Source organism: Myiozetetes cayanensis, unplaced genomic scaffold, assembly GCF_022539395.1.
Source record: "Myiozetetes cayanensis isolate MyiCay16 unplaced genomic scaffold, myiCay2020 scf6-25, whole genome shotgun sequence".
NCBI lineage: Eukaryota > Metazoa > Chordata > Aves > Passeriformes > Tyrannidae > Myiozetetes > Myiozetetes cayanensis.
This window is the reverse complement of record NW_026087853.1, coordinates 36305479-36330761: the sequence shown is the minus strand read 5'-3', so window position 1 is coordinate 36330761 and position 25283 is coordinate 36305479. Positions and strand designations below refer to the sequence as shown.

The following is a 25283-nucleotide window of genomic DNA, read 5'->3' as shown; positions in this document are numbered from 1 at the left end:
TTTCCTTCAGGGTTGATGTGATTTTGTTGGTCAGTTCTTTGGTCAGCATTTCATTTCTTATTGCGTGTGCTTCTGACTCTGAACTTTCATGAAGACGTAGTAGCAGGATAGCATGATGTGGAATCTTCAGGTGTCTGTAGAAATGTTGTAAAACTTGCATGCATTTGAACGTTGTTTGCCATTACACTGCCTTTTTTATTTAACCTGGTCAATCTGGTTACTTCTCCAGCAGAAACATCAGACCTGGAAGAGAAAGCTGAAGTCTCAGGCAGAAGCCTTTGCTCATTACCGCCAGACACACACAGCAAATGAACGTCGGCGACGCAATGAAATGAGAGGTCTCTTTGACAAGTTGAAGAAAGTTCTGGGGTTGCAGAACCTTCCCAAGGTCTCCAAATGCTACATTCTCAAGCAGGTAAGTATTTTGAAGCTTAAGTGGGGAAGAGAATCATTTAATCTGGACCGAGTAATTACGCTAGTATGAACTCACCAAGTGAGTCCCTGTGAATAGAGAACTTCTGTCCCCTCTGCAGGACTCTAGAATAAAACAATATCTGAAAGAATCTATATTCCTAAAAGCTTAATCTTGATGACACGGACCCATGGTTTTAGATTAGCCCTCCCCTTGTATTCCTTGTGAATAATGAAAGGTTAAGTCTTAATTCCTTAACAGTTTACTATATACATCAGGAAATTTTGAAACCCATTAAAGGCTTACGTTTTTAATGCTGGAGAAGATAGCATTCCATTAGGTATCATATTGACACTAAAAACTTCATTGTAAAGATGTAAATGACAGGAAACAAAAATATAAGCTGTATATATGTAATTATGCTTATCATCTGTAACTAGAAACTGGGGGATAAAGTCGGGATTTTTTCTTAAAAAGTGTTGAACTTTGGAGGAGGGACAAATAAGATGTTTATCACTTTTCAACCTGCATTTAGAGAAAGCTGACATTCCATGATACTTCACACACTTTCTCTGAGTCCTGTTTTCTTGGGATTACAAAAATGTCTAAATAACTTTTGTAAAGATTTCTGGGAAGGAAAATTATTTAATTATTTTTATGTTGCTGGTTTATAAATCAGTTCCCTCATACTTTTCCAGGCCTTTGAAGAAATCCAAGGACTGACAGATCAGGCAGATAAGTTTATTGCACAGAAGAGCTTACTGACACGCAGACGTGATTGTCTGATTCGAAAAGTATCCACGCTTTCAGGTGAGACTAGTTTTGGATACCAACTAGCTGTAATAATGAAAGGAAAGGCTTTTAGGAGTGGGAATGGATGGAGTAATCTGTGGATCCAGGTGTGTCATTAGTTCACATAAAATTTAGACTACAAAACAAAGATGTGCTAAGCCCTGACTCAGCGATAGCCTCTTCATGCTGATAAGAATCATAGAATCATAGAATTAACTGGGTTGGAAGAGACCTCTGAGATCATCAAGTCCAACCCTTGATCCAACCCCACTGTGATTACCAGATCATGGCACTCAGTGTCACATCCAGCCTCATCTTAAAAACCTCCTGGGACAGTGAATCCACCACCTCCCTGGGCAGGGCACTCCAATGCCTGATCACTCTCTCTGTAAAGAACTTCTTTCTAATATCCAACCTAAACCTCCCCTGGCACAGCTTAAGCCCGTGCCCTCTTGTCCTATTGCTGATTGCCTGGGAGAAGAGACCGACCCCCACCTGGCTACAACCTCCTCTCAGGGAGTTGTAGAGAGTGATGAGGTCATCCCTGAGCCTCCTCTTCTCCAGACTAAAGAACCCCAGCTCCCTCAGCCTCTCCTCTAGGACTTGTGGTGGAGTCTCTTCACCAGCCTGGTTGCTCTTCTCTGGACCTGCTCCAGCACCTCAATATCCTTCCTGAACTGAGGGGCCCCGAACTGGACACAGCACTCGAGGTGTGGCCTCACCAGCACTGAGTACAGGGGAAGGATCACTTCCCTTCTCCTGCTGGTCATAATGTTCCTGATCCAGGCCAGGATTCCTTTGGCCTTCTTGGCCACCTGTGCACACTGCTGGCTCATGTTCAGCTTCCTGTCAATCAGCACCCTCATATTCCTTTCCACCTGGTTGCTCTCCAGCCACTCTGTGCCCAGCCTGTAGCGCTGCAGGGGGTTGTTGTGGCCAAAGTGCAGGACCCGGCACTTGGCCTTGTTGAACTTCATCCCGTTAGAACTCCTTTTGTTTTCCATCATGCTCAAAGGAAGTGTAGAATTATCTTTGTGCTTTGAGCCACAGGCTTGGGTTCCTTTGGAAGAGTGGGAGTGACAAGTGGTGGTGTCAATTCATTCTGTCATTAGTCAGTTCCTGAAATGGTTTTTCTGCTCAGTCCTTCACAGTTGTACGCAGCTGTCTTTGGTCAGTACCAAAACTGATTCCTTTCATAGCTTTGCAAGTAACTTTCCTTGTACTGCTTTTCCAGGAACCAGTGCTGGTAGTATCTAGGAGGCAGGAGCTTGTCCGTAGAACAAAACTGCAGTAGAGTCTAAACTGCTGCTCATCCAGCCATTTCAAACCAAAACCATGTTGTACTTACTGTATTTTTCTGTCTCGTTTGGAGGTGTAGAAATGCTGTGACACATCTTCAGCCAGTGCCAAAATGTGTGAACAAACAAAATATTATTCCTGTAACCTTCTTACAGTCTGGGAATATAAACAGGAGAATACCCATAAAGTAGAAATGGAAGATACTTAAATCTAGTGTATTTATGTGACCAGTTCATGTATATTTGAGGTACTTGACAAAGAAAAAAAAAAAAGTAAAAAGTATTTTAGTAATACTTTTATTGCTAAAATAATAATATTTCTATTATTAGAAACATTATTAGTAATACAGAAATGCATGAGAGGCCTTTTGGGCAGAGAATGAAAGCAAATAACTTCACAAAGTAGTTATCTGATCTTTTGCATTCCTAGTGAAGTACCTCAGGAGAGTTAGTTAAATATAGACATAAATACTAAGCAGAAAACAAGCTAGTATAGTTACTTCAACTTCGGTCATATTAAACTGTGTGCACCTGCAGAAAACAAATACAAAATTTGTGTGTTTATCCAAGGTCAGAATTTTCATGGCAAGGGTAAACTGTATGTGAATTTGAATAACAGGGTCCATTAGTCCAAGAAATTTCATCCTAGGTAAAGGTAACATTTTATCCAGTAGTCGTACGTTCATCATTAGAGAGATGGGAGGATTTTTCATAGCTTGTGGGTGTTTTCAAATAGTACTTGTTCAGCAAGAGCCTGTTCTTGTCCAAGCTGATTTCTGCTTATTAAAGTGACAAATTCTGAAATGTACTGATGTTTCTGAAGGAAAAAATGATACTGGAATAAATAGGTAATTGCTTCCCTCTGATACTAAATATGCTATTTACTTGATGGGGATGGTGGTTATCTGTTATATAGTAATTGTATGGTGTCGATGGATTTTTAATTCTGTCTTCAGTGGTTTGGTTTTGGAAAAAGTTTGAAGATAGGCTGACTCTGTGATAATTTTTCTGTAGGAAAGACAGAGGAGGTTGTCCTGAAGAAGCTGGAATATATTTATGCCAAACAAAAAGCAATAGAAGCACAAAAAAAAAAGAAAGAACCCGAGCCAGAGAAATCTACTGCAACCTCAACTGCCAGCACACAGCAAGAAGGATCCTCTGCTCCCCATAGAGAGCCGACCCAGATAGCAATGACAAATAGAAGAGGCAAGCCATTGATACTTGCCAGAAGAGGAGTCCGTGCCACAGGTGGGCTAAAAGGGATGTATGTTTTGCATAAGGGGTAGACAGACACTGAAGCAGCACCCCCTGGGAGGGCAGAATGCCAGGGGGCTTGTGCAGGCAGCTTCACTCTTGGAACAGACTTGTGCATAGGACCAGGAAGTTTCCATATGATAGGTGTGGAAACCATTTGCTTTCAGTAAGGATGAGACCAACACTACTGAGATCTTCAGATGAACATGACTTAAAAGTTTCAGCATGATGGAAAGTAAATTCTTACTGATTATTAATTAATTCTTACCCTCTGGTCTCAAGGAGTATCACTGCAATCTGGGAGTAATTTCTGAGAGTCAAAGGTGGAACTTTTTCTACTGACTCAAAACTTTTAAGTTCAACTCCCAGAATGCTGGAGTTGCTAGAATTGATTCAGTTTTTAAAACCTCACTCCTCAAACAAGCTAGCTCTTGAGGTGGTTGAAACTTGCTCTTAAATTAAATGATAAGTTGTCAGACACTTGGGAATTTTTTTGGAGCTGAGAATTGGTGGAGAAGTGTTCAGCACTTACGGAGACCTCCACACCATGAATATAGGAAATCCAAACTTTTGTGGTAGTACCACTGTAATACTCTGTGGGGAATCTGGTGATGTTTCTTGTTTTGGAAATATTAAGTAGACCTTACTTGACGTATTCTTGGGCTTTTATAAAAAAACTGTTCATTCTGGTTTACCAAGCTTAATGTTTGTCTAGTCCTGGGGAAGTTTGGCGTCAAAATTCAGATGTGATGAGAGAACTTCCTTGTTTTCTTTGGACTGAACCAAGTCCCCTTTGTAATTTCAGCCAGACTGCTCTGATATTTGATCTGGATGCCAGTCTGGAGAATTAGGATTGTTACACTACATGAAGAGATAGTACAAACTGTCTCTAGCTATGCAGGTGCAGTTCCTGGAGCCTGCATAGCTTCTGTAGCGGGTTTTATTCTGGGCTTTGTAAACCTTCTAGCTGGAGTTGCTTCCACAACTGTACTTAATGCTGGATCGCAGGATGCTGTTTGCCGTCAAGGGTGCTATGCCAGAATAAATCAGTGTTTTACGTACTTCTTTTTACAGAGGACTCCTCAGCCTCTCTTACCCTAACCGCTGCAAGCGTCGTGATGACTCCACAGGGGCAGGTGCTTACACTGAAGAGCCCCCTGGTCCCAGGACAGGTAGCGGCTGTTCCTTCCACGCTGTTGCAAGCTGAGTTAAATCCTCGAGCTGTCGGTAATACCATGACAGCACAGCCAGGTATGATCATGTGAGAACGTGTTAATGAATATCAGTATAATGCTGTTCGTGGATGTGCATAGCAGTTTACAAAGTAATGTGTTACTTAATTTTTGCTTTAATTTTTTGGGGTTTTTGCAACTTAACTGACTGATGTACAACCTGGCTCTTATAAGAGAGATTTGATGAAATTAATTCAAACTATCAATTTATCAACAGGCAAGTAAAACGTGTTACATTTTTGTTGTTCACAAATTAGGTAAACATAGGGAAGAATTCCTAATTGCATAACCAGTCTGTATTTCTATTTTTATACTTTAAGGTATTATTATAATAAGTAAAGCCTTATAATAAGTGAAGTCTTGCCTAGAAGTGCACAGCTCTTATTTTCCAGGCTTAACTGAGTATCTGAAAGACTCTTGTTTCCACCTCACCCCCCCTTCCCCTTTCCTTGCATAAGGTATTACTTCTGTGATGATTCAACTGCCAGGATCAACAGTTCCTGTCCAAGTAAAAGGAATCCTTACGAACTCTGCCATTCCCATTACACTGTCAACTGTTGCTGGAAATGCAGCGCCCTCAACAGCGGTATCAGCTACAGTGCCCCAGTCAGGTAAGCTCTTTGTTTTCATGGATCTCTGTGCTTGCATGCAGGGTACATTATCTGTGCAAAACTGAAGGTAAATTGTTTTCTCACTAGGAAGTAATGATAAGTATTATTGTCTGGGTATTCAAAGAAAATCACTATTAAATGTTTCGAACTGTTTAGAGGGGCCTCTAGGGGATTATAGATGAGAGGTTTTTAACTTTCCTTCACCTCACTGAGCTTCCTTGCCCTCAGCAGAGTCAGAATAAATGGAGACTGAAATGTCTCCCTAGTGTAATGCATCCTCCTGGGGAAGCTGCAGTGCAGAGTGGTGGTGTGGCTGCTGAAAATCTCCGCCCATCCAGGCTCTTACTCTGGCACAACCCCTTCCCATACCTTGCCAGCTCTGCTGTCTGTGGGATGGCTGTTTTTCAAGACCCCATACTGGTAGTGGATCTAGGCATGGGTAGGTTCCTGCCAGCAGTGTGCTGCTCACTGTCTGTTGTGTTTAAATCAAGCCACCCACTTTCTGCTTCACGGTAGTCGTTTGGTCACAATGAAAAAGGAAAGTTCATTTCAGATTTGGGGCTGGGAAAAATCCGAGTGTTATTAACAGGGAACTGCTTGGAGGCAGAAAATAAGTGATCGCTTAGTCCCTGAAATTGCTCTGTAGTGCACAAAACCACTACTGCAAGATATGAGCATAAAAGCAAAGCATGAAAACAGTAAGAGGGAAAATTGTCATTCTGTTTTCCTTGTGCATCACCATCAGAACTTTAAGCATTACAGTTAGTTGCGTTGTGCCAGGCTGTTGAAGGGCAGGACTGGGCAGAAAGTGCTGTGGAGCTTCCTCTTGTTCTACAAGTTGAAAATTAAGCTGCTGTGTTAAAGCTTCACTTGACCAAACCTATGTAATCAGTTTAAATTGTGAATAGCAGTTTACTTGGGGAAGACCTGAAAGTGAGCAAATTATATTTAATTAGGAATTACCTTGCAGTTAACATGTATCCTGATGGATGCTGCTTTATGTGATTTTGCAGAAAGCGAAGATTCATTCATGATGCCAAAGATTGTTAATGTAACATCACTAGCTGCTGAGGCAAGCATGAATCTAAACCTGAACCGAAACAAAAATTCCAATATAACAACAGCTGCAGGTACCCCAGCTTCTGAGAAATCTTTGGCTGTAGCCCCTCTTGAAACTAGGAAGAGTGATAGCATCCTTTCAGAAGAAACAGCCAAACCATGTCCAGGAGACATTGGTGGAGATGGAAGAAATGCCACAGGTCCCACAAAAGTTTTCTTTGAAAATAAAGATGGCCTTCCGCAACTCCGGAACATACCACGTGCAAGAGAGCCTTCGGAGTCGTTCGGCAAAAAGCTCTGCATGGGTGAGTGTGTAGGAAGTCAAGCCAGGAGGAAAGACAGTGATCCTGGAGGAGAAAGACTGAAATCTAAAGAATTGCCATTCCATAAGCTGCAGATCAAAGATTCCAGGTTAGAAATGGAATTGAGGAAAGTAGCATCTGCAATGGAGGAAGCAGACCTGGATACAAGTGAGATACTGAGCAGCATTGAGGAGAGTGATGACACTGATGAAACCCTCACTTCGCTACTCAATGAGATCGCCTTCCTCAATCAGCAGCTGAACGACGACGCTTCCACTATGTCCGAACTGCCCACCGGTCTCAACTCAGATTTCTCTCGTAAAGATACAGAAGCTCGTCGGGGAACAGCCAGTGATCTCTCTGCTGCAGATGGATCTTCCTTCCAGTTTGGCCATTTGGGAGGCAGTTTTAAGGACCTTTCTGAAGTTCCAGAGGGTGGTGGCTCTTTAAGCCCTCTCCTGCTGCACCTGGAAGAGGATGACCTTAGTGATGGGGACAAGACCTCTGGGGAGCCTTCAGCTGAAGCAGATGTCTTAAAGATAGTGATAGGTGCTGAAATGAAGAATCCACTTTCCAATCTCTCTGTAACCAGTGGTGGGAATGGCAAAACCGTAACAACCTTGTCAGATACCACTAATGTGACTCCACCAGTTTTGCAGATGAAAACTAATCTGGAAGCCAGTAACGCTGAAACTTCATGGAGGCCCATGCCCAAGCTGGCACCACTGGGTTTGAAAGTGGCAAGTCTGCCAGTGGACTCAGAAGGGCAGAGTAATAAAGTGATGCCCTTATTGGCACCTGTAGTTGCAAAACTGGCACCTAGTGGGGTAAAAGCTTCATTACCTGCAACTCTTCAAGAAGGACAGGATAACAAAGTGATGCCCACGTTAGCACCTGTGGCTACAAAATTGAGTACTACTGGGACTTTGCCTTCAAATTCAGCAGGCAAATAAATGAAGGTGTTTTTTATCAGAGACTGGAATGGAGATGTGGGGCAGTGTTGAGCCGGTGTCATTGTTCAGCAGCCTCCATTGTCAGCAACACTTGCTTTCTGTATGGCATCAACACTGTTCATCTGAGGGGCAGGCCCCAAACTGAGAAATAAGTGTTATGAAACTTTAAGCATGTTGATGTATTTTTACCTCACTGTTTTATTCTGGGTGTTCTCCTTCCCCTTCTCAAAACAAATAAGATGATCTATAACCATTGCTGGGCACATGGTATCCTCCCAAAATTGGATCCTTCACAGAAATAGTTTTTCAAAGGACTGAGAAACTGAGGCTGTTGAAAGAGATTTTTTTTTTTTCTCTCCCCAGTAGGGAGGCAACTTACTTGTTGGGAAAAAAATCTGGATTACTTGTTTTTATACCAGGTAAATTATCTATGCAGAAATGGCATTGTTCATATTTGCTGGTTTTAGTATTTGCAGAATATGATAAAAGTGCAGAAATCAGGTTGCGGTTACTCTCAAAGTTTTTAAGTGAAAGGGAAATCTGAGACTGTGCAGAGGGCTGAAGTGCAAAGGATTTTTTTTCTTTGGTGCTAGATAGTTCTCTAGCAGGTATTATTTTTAGGAGCTTATGCACAGAAAATTTTAATAAATGTCTAAAACTCTCACTGCTTAGGGAAGAAAAATATATTCCCCAGTGTAATTAGAAGTAGGACAGTATGTTAACTTTAATAAAACTGTCCTCGCTTTCTCCTCCTGCTCCCAGACAAGTACTCCCTCCTTTGATGATTAGGGCACCTGTAAGGAAAAATTACAGAGAGTTGAAAGAAAATGTGGGCACCTCATTGCTGCGTCTTTAAATACATTTCTGAAGTAGCTTGAGTGTTTTCCCAGTTCCTGTTTTTTTTCCTTCTGTCATTCTTCAAGATGTACATGTTGGCTAGGAGTGTTGATAACCAAGTGTTGCTTTGGAAGAATACAGAACACTTTCAGGACTGTTGTAGCCTAGCATAAGTGAGCAAGGTGTATATGTGAATGTATATATGAAAATATGTGTATAGCTTTCCAAACCTTTCATTTCTTTATGAATTCAGGAAAGGTACTCAGAGGTTTCTCACTGCATTTGCACAAGCTGTGTATAGCAAAAAAAGTCAACAAAAATGCTCATTACCAGGGAAATAGGGCAGTATTGAATCATGAGATGTATTTTTTATTCTTCTCTACCACTGCTTACTCAATAACCTGTAGATGCTCTTCACTGCTCAGCTGTTGGATGTGAAGGGCCTGCAGACTGTAAAGATATTTATATTTTTGTACACAATTTCTGTTTTCATAATTTTCTTGACAAATGAAGTTTTCAGCCTAGGAGAGAGGATTTGTTAATGAGTGTAAACACAATCTTTTCCTATCAGGTTTGTAAATATAAGTTGTGGTGTGCTTGGGGGGCTTCTTAACTGCTCCAAAAAGGTAAAAAATGTTGCCATGAAAATTGAAAATTATACAGAATTCAGTGGTGCATTTTGCATTATGTTTAGGAAGGTAATTCCATGTCTTACTGTTCCAGCAACAGCAGCTGGGATCCCCCCCACCCTCCAAATGCCCCATCTTTGGTAATGCAGTAATACAGGAATTTCATCTTCCCAGCACTGAGGTTGTGCAGGTGTTGTGAGTGATGTTCTTCCACAGTTAGGGAGCAGTGTTTGTACACAGAGCAAACATGTGCCCTGTTCAGTAAGCTGCATTTTCCGGATCCATGTCTGCATTAGATCCATCAGGGAATACACGTATCTTGGGTGTTTCCTCATCTCTTCATTAGCTTATATAGGGGAGCTTATAGCAGAGAAGCCGTTCAAGCTCAATATGCATAAAGTTACTCCAGAGACTACATAAAAAAAGGTTCTTCACTTGGCCATTCTAAACAGTGTGTTAGAAAGCAGTTACATTCAACTCTCTGTTGCCTTTTGCATATTTACTATTTTAATATTTGGTGCAAGTCCTGTATTAGTGATTTGGAAAAGAGAGTTTAGGTCATTATGAGAGTCCTGCAGAGTCTTACAGTTGTCACTGAATGCCTTAGGAAAGGGGATTTACAGTCCCAGGAAGTACTTCGACATACGTTGCTTATTATTAAGGAATTCTAACCTTATTTTAAACCAGTAGAAATCTGGAGTAACTAAAGTAGTTTACTAGCACTACATCAGACTTATATGTTATTTATTGGGGAATCTGGTTCTGAGCATTTCCAATAGGCTGAAGTTGCTTATTTTTTTACTTGTGGCAGTTTGTTTTGCCAGTAGAGTTTATTCTTCCTGTATGAGAAAGAGCAACCAGACCTGTGCTGTGATTCCTTTTAAATTTCTAATCACTGACCCTTCTTTCTGTACCTCACTGTTTTATGGTTCCAAATAGCTAATTTTAATTAGCACACAGAATTGTGTTCTTTCTCTGGGACGGAGAAGGCTGTAACTCACCATGATAATTGATCAAACAAGATTAAAATAAATGCTGTACTTTTGAGGATGTTCTGTCCATTATCACGTAGTGTGAAATTCCTGGATGTATTTACTGCTTGGTGTTGGGCAGTAAGAAATTTTACTGCAATAAAAATGTACTGTGTAAAGGTGACAGCAAAAATTTTTGGCCCCTGAATGTGATTACTAAATGAACTAAGGAGAGCCCCCCAATTTTGGTGCAAAAGTTGGTAGTTGGTGCAGTTCCAAGAAGGATCTGTGATGGGTTCTTCTGGTCAACAAAACATGTTCGAAATGCTCTCGGTTTTTGCTCATTTCACTCTCATGTATTTTTTACTATGAATATTTTGCTATGAATTTAAATGATGACTTTCTTTTGCTCTTCCCTTAAGCTCCCAAACCTTTTAAAAATTATATATGCTGTCATTTGTGGCAATAATCATAGAATATGACATCTACTGAGAAGATTCTGGAATCAAGAGAACAAAGGAAACCCCTGCAAGGCGCACGCTCTCACTAGACCAAGAGACCTGGAGATTTTCTTTGTTTTTTACACATCTGTAAATAGACTGGAATGTTTTTAAGAATATAATGAAATGTCAGATTTAGCTTTTTTCCTTTTATATATTAAAATATATCTTTCCCTTTTTTTTGCTTTTGAAAAATTGATATTTTTGTAGAAATCTAACAGTACAAGACTCTTTAACTGTATGTGAGGGACAAGTGTAAAACTAAAATAAACCAATCAAGGTCGACTAGAAACTGGCTTTGAAAGTTTGTTACAGGGAGGGAGAGGGAGCAGAAATGATGTGGTGGCATGTGCTGTTGGTGACACGTGGCACTGGACCTGAGCAAGTGACACACACATATGCTCTGAGGCAGAAGTTTTGGCAGCACAAACATCTGTGTTTTGGTTCAAATGATCAGACAACTCAGAGGAGATTTCTCCCTTTAGTCTTGAGCAGTATGCAGGAAATACCATCATTTGTAAGAAGGGATTTTGACTTGCTGAATGCAGAAAAGGTACTGAAGGGCTTTATTTTCACCGAAGTGCATCCTGAGCAGGAAGCCAAGGGGCTTAATTTTGATCATGGCACAAAAAGAAAAAAAAAAAAACAACAGCTGAAAGATTAAATGCACATAAAAGCACTCTCCAGATGCCCTCCCTCAACCCCAAACTTGGTTTTATCCTTTGTATCTGTTTCCTTTAGAGAAGTTCAACACCAGAGCTGTCCTAATGGGAACAGGTCTGTAGATCTGCCTTCAAATGAAGTGTTAGAGGAGAGGCTTTGTAAGAAGAAATAGATAAAATGCTTGTAATGAGTTGCTGTCTATTGCTTTTATATCCATTAAATGGGAGATAATGCACTTGGAAATGTGTTTGGGTGGGGGTGTTTTGAGTTTTTTTTATTTTCTGTTCTGTAGTAAACGTCTATAAATGAGCAAGTCACAGACCTGAGGTCTGAGATACAGGCCTGAGAAGAGATACTGCAGAATTTATTGTTTTTTAAAGAGGAAGACCAGATCTCACAGGAGAGAATGAATAAAAATAGGTGACACAGTCAATGTATTTTTGAAAACTTCTGATGAAACCCTTCAGCAAGGCCTCATCCCACTACTTCTTATTTTAAGGGGTAAAATTACTTCTTGGAATAGAAAGGAATATAAGCATCAGGTACATCCAGTCAGGCTTGCAATGGAAAAAGCTTTTAAATAGTCTCATGATCCGTGCTGGGGACCTGTGTTCTGCAGCGTATTCATTGTGTTCTTGGAAATACAGATGATGGTACAAATAATCTCTGTCGACTATGAAAAGTTACAGGGAGCTTTGCAGTAACTGATTCTAAAGCCAGGTTTGAGTCCATAAATTCAACCCAAATATGTGCAGGAGCAGTTTGTCCATAATTAGCCATGAATGGAATCTAAATTAATTACTATCATTTGGGGTCATGGTGCTGGAGGAATTGTGATGCCATTTGTTGTCACTTAAGCTCAGTGTCTATTTGCCCTTTTAACTGCTGCAGAATAAGAAGGCATCATTACACCACTGTGTACTTGCTTATTCCTGTTAATTTGGATTTTGTGTTGCCTCAGATGGCAACAACCCTTGTTGTCCATCTTATGTCTCTTGCTTGTTGGAGGCCTGTGACAAGTGAGAGCTTTTTTGAAGGTGTCCTCCTCTTCACTCTGAAACAGATTTCTACTCCTAGATAGATTTAGTCTCCACATGTTTGAGGGTCTTTTGTGATGAAGATAAAAGCCTCAGTCTGTCCTCCTCACCAGCCACCTGAGCCTCACAGGCTGCCAGCACAAACCTCCCATAGAGTATTTCAAGCAATTGGAAAGTCTTTTGCCCCAGGCTTCCAGCACATTCACAGTGTCCCACAGCTTCCAGCACATTCATCAGTGCAAGCACATCCTGTTGCCAGTGAGGCCTCCGGGACCTACGGCTGTGCCAATAATCCACTTGTGCCTCCATCCAGCAGCCTGGGGTGTGTGACCTGTGTTGGTGCAGGGATGCCCCTGCTGTCCCCTCTTTCAGTGGGGCTGCTCTCTAACAGCTCCTTGCTGGCAGCAGGGTTCCTGTGATATGAAGCACAAGCAAAGACCTCTCCTCGCTTTAATGATTCCATAATTGGAACCACTTACCTGGTTCATCTGGCTCTTGTGAGGGTTTCAGCTTTTGTAGAACTGTCAGTGTACAGGACTCTGGTTCCTCGAGGTGACAGCTGTTGGCCCTGGCTCTCCTCTGGTGAACAGCAGATACTGGAAATCGAAGTGGAGGTGACATTTTAACCATCTGTCCCTGCACACTCCTCAGCTCTCAGCATGGGAGTAACAGCCGGCTGGACCAGGATCCCTGCCTGTGTGAGATGTGGATGTGAAGGGGGTGTCTGTCAGTGGGCAGCCATGCATATCTAACCCCAGTCAGAGCTGCATGGGTGTGAACAGGGATCAGTTTGTCCTCTGCCAGCTCTGAGGAGGAGGAGAGGGGCTTTCCTGCCTGCTTTTGACTTCTTTCCCCGGCTAGCCCAGGGCTCCCTGTAGTTCCCCCGTGCAGCGCAGAGCGGTGCCCCTGGGAAGCGCCGCAGCGTGCTGTGCCTCGTGGGCTGGAACCAGGCAATTAAAGAGCAGCTAAAAAAAGATACGCAGCAAACATAAGCTGTGTGCCATTTTTAGTGGCTTTCAGCAGCGATTAACTCCTTAGGCAACAGCTGTATGAAACAGCTTGCCTGGCTCTTCCTGGTCTCTCCCTCTGAACAAATCTCTGGCCTGCTGGGGCAGATCTGCTCACTGCCGAGCAGGGAGCCCTGCGGGACTGCAGCTCTGCCCAGGCTTCTCCAGTGCACGGAGCTGTACAGGCACAAAGTTTTTAGGCAAGGTCTGTAGGCTGGCGTGGGTCTGCAGAGCTTATGTTAGCTATGGGCTCCAGTTCGCAGCTGAGGCTCCTGAGCACTGCAAGGACATAAAACACTGAGGCTGCTGAGGTGCCACTGGACCTGGAAAATGGACTTGGGATCCTTGGATCTTTGGATCTAGTGATCTTTCATGTTACTAGACAAAAAGTGTAAAATAAGCCCAGTGTTATTACCAGTCATCTTGAAAAAAGGGGCCAGAGTTTGTTTTCTAAATTGTGCTGGATCCAATTTACAGAAAAAGTAAAAGGGAGGATGAATGCATGACACAAGCTCACTGGTTTATGGAATAGCACAATGTGTTTTCAGCCCATGGGGATGGGATGACTGATGACCCCTGCCCTTCCCCTGGACCTTCTGCAGTGGGAAAATAGGAATTGTTTGATTTGTAGCTACTTGACTGTTCTGTTTAACAAGAAGCCCAAGACTGTTCTGTTTAACAATTAGCAGGACAGTAAGAGCTTTACAGGTGTTTTCAGAACAGCATACTGCTGTTCCACTGAAGGACTGAGAACGGCTGTTTCAGCAGCACGTGCTGCTGTAGCCTCCAGTTCAACGCCTGGCCAGGATTTCCTGCAGCAGTAAGAGGAGAAGGGCGGGTCTGTGCTGGAGCTGACAGGGTAGTTTGGCAGAAGCAACTGGGGAAGCTGCTGCCAGCTCTTGCACCACCCATCCCTTGCTGCCTCCATGGTACCCTGTGTGCCAGACCCCCTGGCAGGAGCTGCACAAGCTGCTCTCGGCCTGAGGATCAGGTGCTCCTCTTTCTCCCCTTCTTCCATCGGTCCTTCTGCCTGCTCGGGCCTGGACCTCTGAGCCCCATCCTCTGCGTGAAGAAAACGGGCTCAGACCCTGCTGCTTCCCACACTCCACCCTGGCCTGCCAGGACACACACACACACACACACACACACACTCAACTGGGCACCTCAAAGCCCAGGCCTGTGGCTACACTTGCCTTCTGACACTAAGTCAGCTGCTAAACACATACTGGGTTTTCTCTTCTGAGAGCAAGACTTGGGCAGTCTCCCAGTGACAGGGCTACAGCAGAGCCCTGCTGGTCCTGGTGAGTGGAGATACAGTTATCCAGTAAGCTGCAAACAGTGTATCCACAGCACCAACCTCCTATGTATTCTGTACCTATCCAGCTATATTCTGGTTTCCTTCAGGAGCTGCCTAGTATGCCTTATTCTGCAGCAAGCAAATGCACATCACCCCCATTTGCATCTGCACAGTCAGAGCTCACCTGAGTAGCAGTGTAACACCAATCCCTCTGCTCCCTTCTGCTTTCCTCTGGCTTTCTCTGCCCTCTGCATGGCTGAGGACTTGCCAGCTGTACTCTTTTATTCGCATGCACCCTAAGGTGTCTTAAAATGGCAGTAAAAGTTTTGAAGGGATCCTGGAGCTCCTTACTGAGTTGCTTTTCTTCTGAATGAAAAGGCCCAGTGGAGACAAGGTGTCTGGTTTCTTTGGGTAAACAGCAGCTAAAGGTGCCTCTTCCTGCAGGAGCCACTTGTTGCTTGGCACAGAGGAAGCTGTGCTGTCCTTGGCCATGAACCCTTGGCCCCCACCCTTTCCCCATGGGGGCACAACTCCTGGTTAGACAGCTTTGTCTATCCCTGCCTAAGCCTGAGGCATGGACAGCACTGAGCTTTGAAAAGGTGTGAGCTAATGCTGTGCCTTATTTCTGAGACATGCTGGACCTGGAGTTTACTGTAAAACATTATGTAGCCAAAGTAAAACATGATTTGATCAACCATTAGTGTCCCTCTGGGGCCTGGCTGGAGCCATGTTTTGTAAGCTCAGCCTTGTAAAGGCAGCAGGGCCTGGACAAGGTTCCCTGTGTCGAGTCAGCCCTGTGTGGGAGCAGGATGCAAGGGTGGACGGAAGGCTGGTGGGAGCCCCCACAGCACAAGCCCCTTGGATGCAGGGGGAGGGCAGCTGCTGGCTTGGTTGAGGTTCACTGCGTTTGGACCATGTGGGAGGCAGTGGTGGGGCCCACTGACCCCCACTAGGTCCCCTCTGATAAGGGGACAGGTTATGGGGCTGGATAAATTCATATGGGCCAAGCTTCAGCAGACTTAAAACACGTGAACATTTCCACATAGGAGATGGATAACACAGCAGTAGGATTTTCCTGTTCTGGTTATCTTGATACCTTTTCTAATGATGTAGATCTTATGTGATCATGTTTTAACTTGCGTTAAGGTGACTGGCTGCAAAAGCATGACAGAAAAAGGAAGTGCTGGCAAATCTTTTGCTATAATAATGATTAACTTCTGCTCCCCAACCAGTGCTCTCACTTCTAGGTTACAATGACTCTTTGGTTTTAAAAAATGGCTCAAACAGACTTGCAGCTCATGACTGCTTTTGCAAAGCTTTCAGTTTGCTTCCTCAGCTTTTGAATGTCCATGGCAAAAAAAATCTCACCCCACAAATATTTTGTTGTTCTGATATATGGGGCAATCAACTTGAACCGGGAAGCTTAGTCTTCAGGAAGAAATTTTAATAAATGGCTCCCACCAGGCAGGCTGAACTGATGGCAGCCACAGTGGGAATTGTTACTACTGTGCTCCAGTGTAGACAAGGCCTCATTGTCTGGCTTTGACGGGGAAAATGTCCGGTTTCACAAACTTTGCTGAGCAAGGGAGAAAATAATTATATTGCAGATCAGCTTACAAGGGGCACATTCATGTTTGAAAGAAAACCTGATTTTCATAGGGTGAAGAAGAGAACCGTAACTGCCAAAGGGAAAAGCCAACGGCTTTTGGTGACCTATTAAAATTGCATCAAGTCAGAAGTTATTCCTGGCTGCAGGTGGGTCCCAGGGGGCTGGATCCTTGCCTCTGGCTGAGAGGCAAGCAGTGCAAGTGGAAAACGTGCGGGAAACAAAGCAGTCCTCTGCCTCTGGAGCTGCTCTGTGAGCTGCCGGCACCCGGGCATGGCAGAAAGCAAAGCCCCTGCTGTGGCTGGAGAGGGAGCCGTCGCTGCAGCCGAGTCGGGCCCTGACGCCCTCGTGTCTCCGAGCTCCCGAAAGGGCATTTGCTGGGACAGAAGCTGTGGTGGCAGAGTCGCGCATCCCCATCCTCCGCCTGCCGACTCAGGAGGCGGCAGGGACTTTGGAGCAGGTCACGGCAGTGCCGTGTGCCTCCCGTAAGTCACAAACACCTGTGGGCTCCCCGGCACTGCTCGCCCGAGGGGCGATGCCGTGTCACAGGAGCACCACTGCCTCGAACTTGCCTGTTTTCAACTCCCACTTACTGTAGTTGAGATTTCATTTGCAGTATTTGAGCAAAACATCGGAAGCATTTTGCTTCATGTGCTTTTACTTAGGAAGACCACAGGGCAAATGGTGAAGGAATACATTTTACATCCCTGGGCTGGCTGTGCTGAGCCACATGCAGCCGGCTCGGGCTGCTGACTGGCTGCCTCCCACCAGCACTGGGAGTATTTGCTGAAGCCGTTTTGGTTGTCTTCCCAAGGGGAAGGATGTAATTATCTTCTTTTTGCAAGATTGCATGTAATTTTTTCATGTCTATCTTAGGAAAAAAAAAATGAAACTAAGCAGAAAGGAACTCTGCAACAAGCTGATAACCTATTAATTCTTCCATCAGATTGAAAGCAAAGCTTGAATAAATCTAGTACTATAAATCTTGGATTTTTTGTGAGCATTTCTCTCAAGGAAGTGTGCACTCTTTGCAGGAAGCTGCAACACCAGCATAAACCCAGTTTGTTGTCATGGCAATGTCAGTAGTTGCTTTCTCTGTATGCCAAACCGTAGGCACTCATAGGATCATAGGAAAATTTAGGTGGGAAGGGCCCTCTGGAGATCTGTGGTCCACTCTCCTGCCCAGGCACGGTCATTAATGAGATCAAACCAGGCTGATCAGGTCTTTCTCCATCCAGGACTTAAAAACCTCAAGGGATGGAGATGGTGCCTCCTCCCTGGGCAACACTTCTAGGTGTTATTACCAACCTTCTAGCCTTCCTAATTCCATCATTCTGAGAATAATATTTGGGTTTCCTGTGTCTTTGATATTTATTCACTGTGTTTTCTGTTTTTAACCACTATGAGTGTATCCAGAAGAGGAATTTTCCTTCCACTTTGGTTTCTTTCTCTGACTGCAGGGTTGCTGCACCTTGCTTCATTGCTTATAAACATACTAGCTCAGGCCACACCACTACCTTGCATTCTCTTATCTGCTGAGGTTTTTGATGACATGGTGATAAACTTATCACCGTGACATCTGAAGAGTTTCTCCTGTGAACTTAAGATCTGGCTATACTATTATATCTCCCTCTCAGTCAGCCAGATGACTAATGGGCTGTGTTTTCTTGTACGTGGCATTTGTTTTCAGCCCACATTGGCATTGCTTTAGGAAAGCAGCCCTAGTCAGACCGGTATCTGCACATTAGCAATGGGAACAAACGTATCCATCCATACAATTTAAATGTGCGCCTGACTGCTCTTCGGATACACTTACAAGCACACAAATCTTACCATTAATCTCTGTCCTTCCTATTTGTTGTCATCTGTGTGAAGTGCACTGGACTAAAGAAAGGAGAGAACACGTGTGTTTGTGTGTGTCCTTGTCCTGAAGGGCACCCACTTGCCAATTCTCTTTTGACTGGATTGTTTTGTGAGTTTTGTGTTTCACTCTTCTCCTACTGGTATCATATTTAGTATACCATGTCCTGTCCAAGGACCAACTGCTGTCCAAGGTTTGTCTGGTTTAATTGAATTATGGTTGCCATGGGTAGTGGAAAGGTCAGATTTCACTCTGCATGGTGAATTCTGCAAGCCGAGAAGGAGGAGGAAACCTGGCTCTCAAAGTCTGTGTCAAGGAGCCAGGCATTGAACAGACAGGGGTTTTGAAAAAAGGGGTGTATGGTAATCTGTACCCTACTTCCCAAGGAAATGAAGTTGGGGCTATGTACCAAATTTAGGCTTATTGGAAAACCCCAGCTCCACAACCAAGTGCCACAGCTCTTTTTGTGCCTATCTCCATGCCATCTCCTGCTTGGTGGACAGAGTCTCCTCTGGGACAGAAATGTGTTTCCCCTCTCACACCTACCAAATTCCTCTCAGAGAGTCTCTCTAGGGAACCGAGCACAGGCAAAGGGACTGATATCAACTGTGCACTTCTAGGTAGGGCTGGGCAGGATACCGGCAGTGGGTCAGGAAAAACACAAATAGATGCAGTGCCAGCATTTCTGTTATTGGGTTTCCAAACAACATGACATTAGTTTGCATTGGAGCTTGGCACCCAGCGATGCCACAGTGCTAAGCTTTCCTCTACCTGCTCTGTAACAACCCCTGGAGACTTGGCACTGACCTGTGTACCAGTGTGACATACAGACCCTGATGCAGCCCTGTCTGCAAAAGGGGGACGTAGAGATGGACACCCCAGTGGGAAGCAGCAGAACATCTCTATGGGAGGGTCTGGGACACAGCATGAAGTTTTGGAAAAAACTCTCTTGCAAAGTTTTGTTTTGATGCTTGCTTTTGCCTTTTGAGGATGTAAAAGGCAAAAAGCAGTGCAAGGAAAAGGAACATTAATGAGATGTCGCCCTCAGGCAGGACTTAATGAGAACAGATGGGGAAACTGAGGCAAAAGGTAGTGCCTGAAACCTGGGCAGCTGAGTGTTGCCCAACAACATGAGAGTGTGATAACTTGCGTGCTCTGATGCGTTTGATTTTCCAGCATTTATACTTCAGGCCTCATGACAGGAGAGGACAATTAGAACATCATCAATGTGGAAAGTGCGATTGTGGGAGACATAGCGAGCAGCTGCGAAAACTGCAACAAATGGGTGGATTTCATGCTTTGCAGTGTAACACTTTGACATCACTTGTGATCAGAGGGACTCACGTATTTGCTTGCTCGCTTGCAGTTTTGCTCTAGTTCTTTAATTTTGATAACAGTAGTAATATTGAAAGGCATCTGTGGAGGCCAGACAGCTGTACAACGCAGTCAAGCTGTAAGATCTGTCATGCTGTCTTTTTCTCAGAGCAAACCCCAAAGCTGGCTGAGTTCTGGTTTACACTGTCAGCTCGCTGAGGGTCATCAGGAGTAAGACTAACTCCAGACAGGACAGTGCCTGCCCTGGGTTTGCAGAAGATATTCATGCCACAGTGTTCTTATTAATTACTGCTCTCTGGAAACATAAGGCAGGGGATGAAGGAGGATGAAACAAACAGGCTTATTTAGGTCAATTACAAAAGTACGGGCTAATTGCAAACAAAGTGGTAAAACAGAAGCAATAGGGGCTCAGAGGAAAACAATGTCACCAGTGACCTACATACTGCTGGGGAGCGGGGGAGGAAAGGCAGCAGGCTATCGGGAACACACAGCTCAGCACCAGAGGGGTTGGCATACATCTCTTCTTTCAGGTCCCTGGGCCAGAGACAGCCTGTGCCCGAATGTTGTCTGTGCAGTCCACACAGAGCTGGCCTAAACACTTAAGAACACTCAGGGAAACAGCAGCTGAGTTGTGCAGTGGCATTGTTCCCATGTGATGTTTAGCCCCATAGAAAGCTGCAAGACCTCTTCCCCGAGCCTCAGGGCAGACCTCGAAAATGACAGCTCCCTGCTTTCCACTGCAGAATAGTCCTGGAGTGAAGATGGTATAGTTTGTTTGCTCTTGGTTATGCTGCCAGAGGGAAGACAAGTGAAGGACAGTCTGCTGCTTAGACACATGCTGGAAAACCTATCTTGTGATCTCTTTCGATCCTTTTCTGAAGGAGTTCTGCCTAACCTAGGCTGGCCCAACATAACATAGCCCAACCCAAGTTTTCTACAGGAAACAGGCCCATGAGTGACCTTAGAGCAGTCAAGCAGCAGCTTTCAGCCTCTGCTCAGTGCGCCCTTGCAGGTACTTTTAAGACATTCATGAAAAGCAGCTTTTCTCAACTACCTTTCACCACCCCCTTAAACCCACTGCCAACAGACTGAAGTGTGTAGGTGTCTGCATCCCCACTCACTGCAAAATGTTTATGGGCCCCAAACTGGGAAAAGTATAAAGTGACTTCTCTAAAAGAGACCTTTATCATTCTTCACAGAGTTCAATGGTAATTTCATCCTGTGCTTCATACCTCCAGAGAGCAGTAATTAGGGAGAACAATGGAACACAAATAACTCCTACAAAAGGGAACAAGGATTTGGCATCCCTTATTTAAGTACCATCTCAGTCAAATGCTTTCCTATCATGTGGTTTTCAGCTCTGGACTCCCTTCCAAGCAGGATCCTCTGTATCCAACATTCAATCTCTGTGTGCCTGCCAGCCTTGGCGCCTGGCCAGTCAATGGGAGACAGCCCTCTCCTATCTGCATGGCTCTGCTCTTGCCTCTACCCCCATCTAAGGTCCCAGCTAACTGCTCCCTAAAAACAACAGAGCTCATGCAAGACTGCAGTTCCATTGTGGGCTTTTGAGACTGTCAAACCATTTGGTCCTGCATGTAAATGGGGCCAGACTCTGTTGGACCTAAGCTGAAAGAAACTGCCATGGATTAGCCTGGGTAACATGTCACGGCTTATCTGACCAGCCAACGCTGTGATGGTGGGGAGTTCACCATTCCCAGGCAGTGTCCAGGCTGAGTTTTGCCTCAGTACTTGCTGTATATTCCCCCTCACAGCCTCCCTGTAGCCAGCAGGAAGCACAACACGCCTACATTCAGCACTTCTGCACGGTATTCTGATCACTTGCCACTGAAAAATGGACAACAAAGACAGGTCCTGATTCAGGTGAGAATTTGATAGAGTTGTAACACCTCTTCCCTCCCTCCACAAGCTGGCTAATGCACGTATGTGTGGGCCAGGCCATAGTTAGTGATAGGATAGCTGTTCACACATAGTAGTTGAGAAGCTGGAACAGAAGCAGCGGGAGCTGTGGCATTGCCCCCCGGGAGCCACTGGCCCCTGCAGTGCCCTGACAAGCTTGTCTGCCCCTGCAGCATCCAGGTGCTGGTGAGGCTCTCGCCAGGACCATTCACCACACGTGCTCCTGAGGTGCTGTGGGAAGTCCAACAGCAATTCCTCCAGGCCCCAGTCACCGGGCCAAGATTCTTTTTTTATCAATCACATCTACCACCTGACAGCAGGCTTACAAACATACCTCATTGCACATCGCATGCACACGTGCCTCAGGCATCAGGTGAGTCAGAACACAGCCTTGGTTTGACAGCTGAATGGAAACTTGTTTGCACTTTGCTAATTATGTTAAAAATAGTTTTAAATGGGGGCATGGTTTTTGTTGACCCCTGGAAATGCAGGAGTGAGACATAAGTGGACTAGTTCACCTGTTATGATACCAGAGTCAAAATTTAAACAGATTTGCAATTTTTTCCTTCAGTTTACGGCACATTCTGCTAATTTAGAAAACGTGAGTGTAGCTGTGCCTGGGATTTGCAAGAAAATCTGCGGACCTTTTGTGTTATTACAGAAACTATCCATCCCTGGTGGATACAAGGATTTTCTAAGCAGTAACTTCCTATCTTCAGATGGACTTTCTATACTACATATTTTGTTTGTTCTCCCTATGGTTTCTCTTTATCAGTACAATTTCCTGGCAGCCAGCTGAATGGCATTCATGCATGTATATTTTTCTTTTTTTAAAGCACAGCTGGGATCTGTGATATAAGCACATTCTTCCTGGATGCACTATGAACCGTAGATGTCTACATGACTTTTCCATGGGAACATATGAAGAAAAGGTCCTGTGTAACTGCTGGCTGGAATCTAAACATTTCAAGTCAGGTACCAGGAGCCTGATAAAGAGACCCAGGCTACAGCTGGAAACACTTTCCAGAAACTCATTCTGCTTATCCCTTGTAGCTGTGGCAATAAATGGAAGAGAGGAAGGGACAAACCTCACTGCAGGAAAACAAGCCGACAAAAGCAACTAACTCTGTTTTGGTTTCATCACCTGACATGCTATACATTGAACTTTGGAGACCTCGTGTGTCTGAAACACAAGGGCATTTTGCCAGGGCAAACTCATATCTAATTAAGAGGTAATAATGAAATTATTAAGCTCACAGTCATTTTCATAGTTGGAGAAAAATTAAATGTAAAATGCCCTCTATATACTGCATAGTATCTGCTTTTTTTTTTTCTTACTTAGCCTCTACCTGTCTAGTTTCTCAAGTAGTTATTTTTATTCTGGACTAGACCAAAGATGTTATTCTTTCCTCCTCCACCCTCTCTCCACATCTGAGTGCCTGCTGTTCACTGTTCTAACAAGTCAACAGGTGGAAAACGGTATAATGACCCTGCTGAATCAACATCCTGTGAGGCTAGTCCTGTGAAGCTTAGGATAGTCATTATCCTAACTGGAAAGCAGCACCATGGTCCTCTGGAGGTATGGGGTAGGCAACTCTTACAGAACATTCTTACCGAATGCTCTTCTTTCAACAGTTTCAAAGCTTGTGGGAAAAATGTGCTCTCAGCTCTGTGCTTGGCCTGAAAGCTGCTCAGGAACATAGCAAGGAGGGTGTGGAGCAAAATGTCTGGTCCCACTATACTTGCAGACACATGTGAAGCAAGGTCAGCCCATGCTCTAAGCTGTGTGGAAGCTATGAATCTGCATGAGAGTGATGCAGATCCCTGACTAACTCACCTGGTCTCTGAGCTGGCCTCAATTGCTCATGCTGGCTGCCACAGCTTCCAGTCTGGAGCTCCCTCTAGTACCAAGAAAGCAGGTCAGCTCCAGCATATCGGTGACTGAAAAAAATGAAATTCTTTCTCAGATCTGTTTCTCTGACTAAGAAAACATTTTTAAACAGGCAAAACCCAAGTTGATCGAAGAACCACCTAAGGGCATGGCTGCAGTGTTGTATCAACTCATTAGGGTTTCAGAGGCACAGAGCAGCACCTTGCTGCCCCTGTCACACAGTGCTTGGGTAACACTCAGATGACCCAGTGATGGGACTACATCTGCCCTCAGCACGTCAGCACAGCTGTCTGGAGAGACACATCATGCTCCCTGCCTGGCCACAGGCAGTGGAAGAGCTTTGTGTGTAAGGAGAACAAGTTCAAGTAAAGGTTTAATATCACACTGAGAAGACTCACGTATCAATTCTGGTCCATTGCTTTGTGTCTTCTTTAATCATGGTATTTTTAACTAGGAAAATCATCTTTAAAATCACTTCCATAATGTTCCTTTTACTTTGAGCCCTACAAGAACATTACAGAACTATTGCAAGATGCTGTTTCTTGGAAAAGGGCAGAAGATTTCTGCAGCAGAGAAAAAACATTTTCAGATACTTCATTACCTAATGCTTAAATATACAGCATTTAATTTACTGAGGCATCTGTTCTCTCTCGTTATTTAAGGCATCCCTCAGAAGACTACTTTAAGAACACATCATTCAAAAGCAAGTGCTGGAAATACCAAAGAAAAATGATATAATTTATTCATGGTACATTGTCCTTTCTGTCAAGGAAGAATTCATGACCTCTAGAGTGAAGCTGAGAGCCTTCACTTATCACTAACTGATCTCCGTCCAGGTGCTGCCCTGTGGAGATGGGCCCTACAGGAACAAGCCTTGTTCTGAAGTAAAGGCAATCTATGGCAACAGAGGGGAGGCAATAGTGGCACAACAAAAGGAACAGCAGCAATCGGTGGGGTGGGTGAGCACATGGAGAAGCACACGCCCCAGCGCAAGCCACATGTGCGAACCTTTACCGAGCTTCGACAGAAGCAGCAGTGAGTGACTGGCCAGCAGATTAGCAGCTTGACTGCTTCCGTGGGAGAGCTTATTTTGGACACCAAGAGCAAGAGCAACATCAGGAGGCATGTCATGGAGCAGCAGGTTTACTGATTGTTTCTAGACATGTCACTGAATGGAAAGCAGTTTCTCCATTTCAAGTGGCTTGGTATTTATTGGAGGATAGCACTGGCAGAACAGAAGCCATGCAGGGGGGTTAACATCGTCTGCTCTGGTTTCACCCAAGCTAAGGCTCTAGTAGTGGTTGAGTCAGTGCAAGGGTTTTTCACTAACTTTTCATAAATTTGATATTATAATTCAAAAATTGGGCCCTTCTAACGATGAAACAGGCGTGTAGTAAGACTTGTACTGCAATACCTAGAGGAAGCTGGTGATTCCTGCCTGTTTCCCTTTTGTATTATGGAAATCAAAGGAAAATAGAGCAAGTCTTTGTATTAACAAAACTATACAAAAAGTTTCTTTAAAAATACTGGTAAGGTCTTTCTCTTTAGGACAAACTGAAGAAACTTTGACATTTCAGCCCATTTCAAAAATAACTAGAAAGATAGTACGCTTTAGTCTGAAAATCAGAAACATCCATTCCCTGTCCCAGTTCCTTTTCACTGAATTTAGAAGTCCAATGATGTTTCAGAGTTAGCTTGTCTCTTCAGTCACTTCACAGACACAAAGAATTGTGATCACAAATCACATAATGCTGTGCTCAGCTTTCAACAAAAGAGGAACAATTCTAATTGCATTTAAACAGTGTCTCCCAAGCACACA

General features: G+C 44.1%; 1 protein-coding gene across 1 annotated transcript in view; it reads left to right on the top strand.

Moving 5' to 3' along the window:
- The window catches only part of MGA (MAX dimerization protein MGA), a 63872-nt gene extending 52730 nt beyond the window's left edge, over positions 1-11142 (top strand). Inside the window, 6 exon segments of the mRNA XM_050336503.1 lie at positions 230-415; positions 1111-1222; positions 3517-3750; positions 4831-5007; positions 5447-5599; positions 6613-11142. Of these exon segments, the coding sequence (XP_050192460.1) occupies positions 230-415; positions 1111-1222; positions 3517-3750; positions 4831-5007; positions 5447-5599; positions 6613-7913 (2163 nt within the window). The 3' untranslated portion in view covers positions 7914-11142.
- The last annotated feature ends 14141 nt before the right edge of the window (positions 11143-25283 follow it).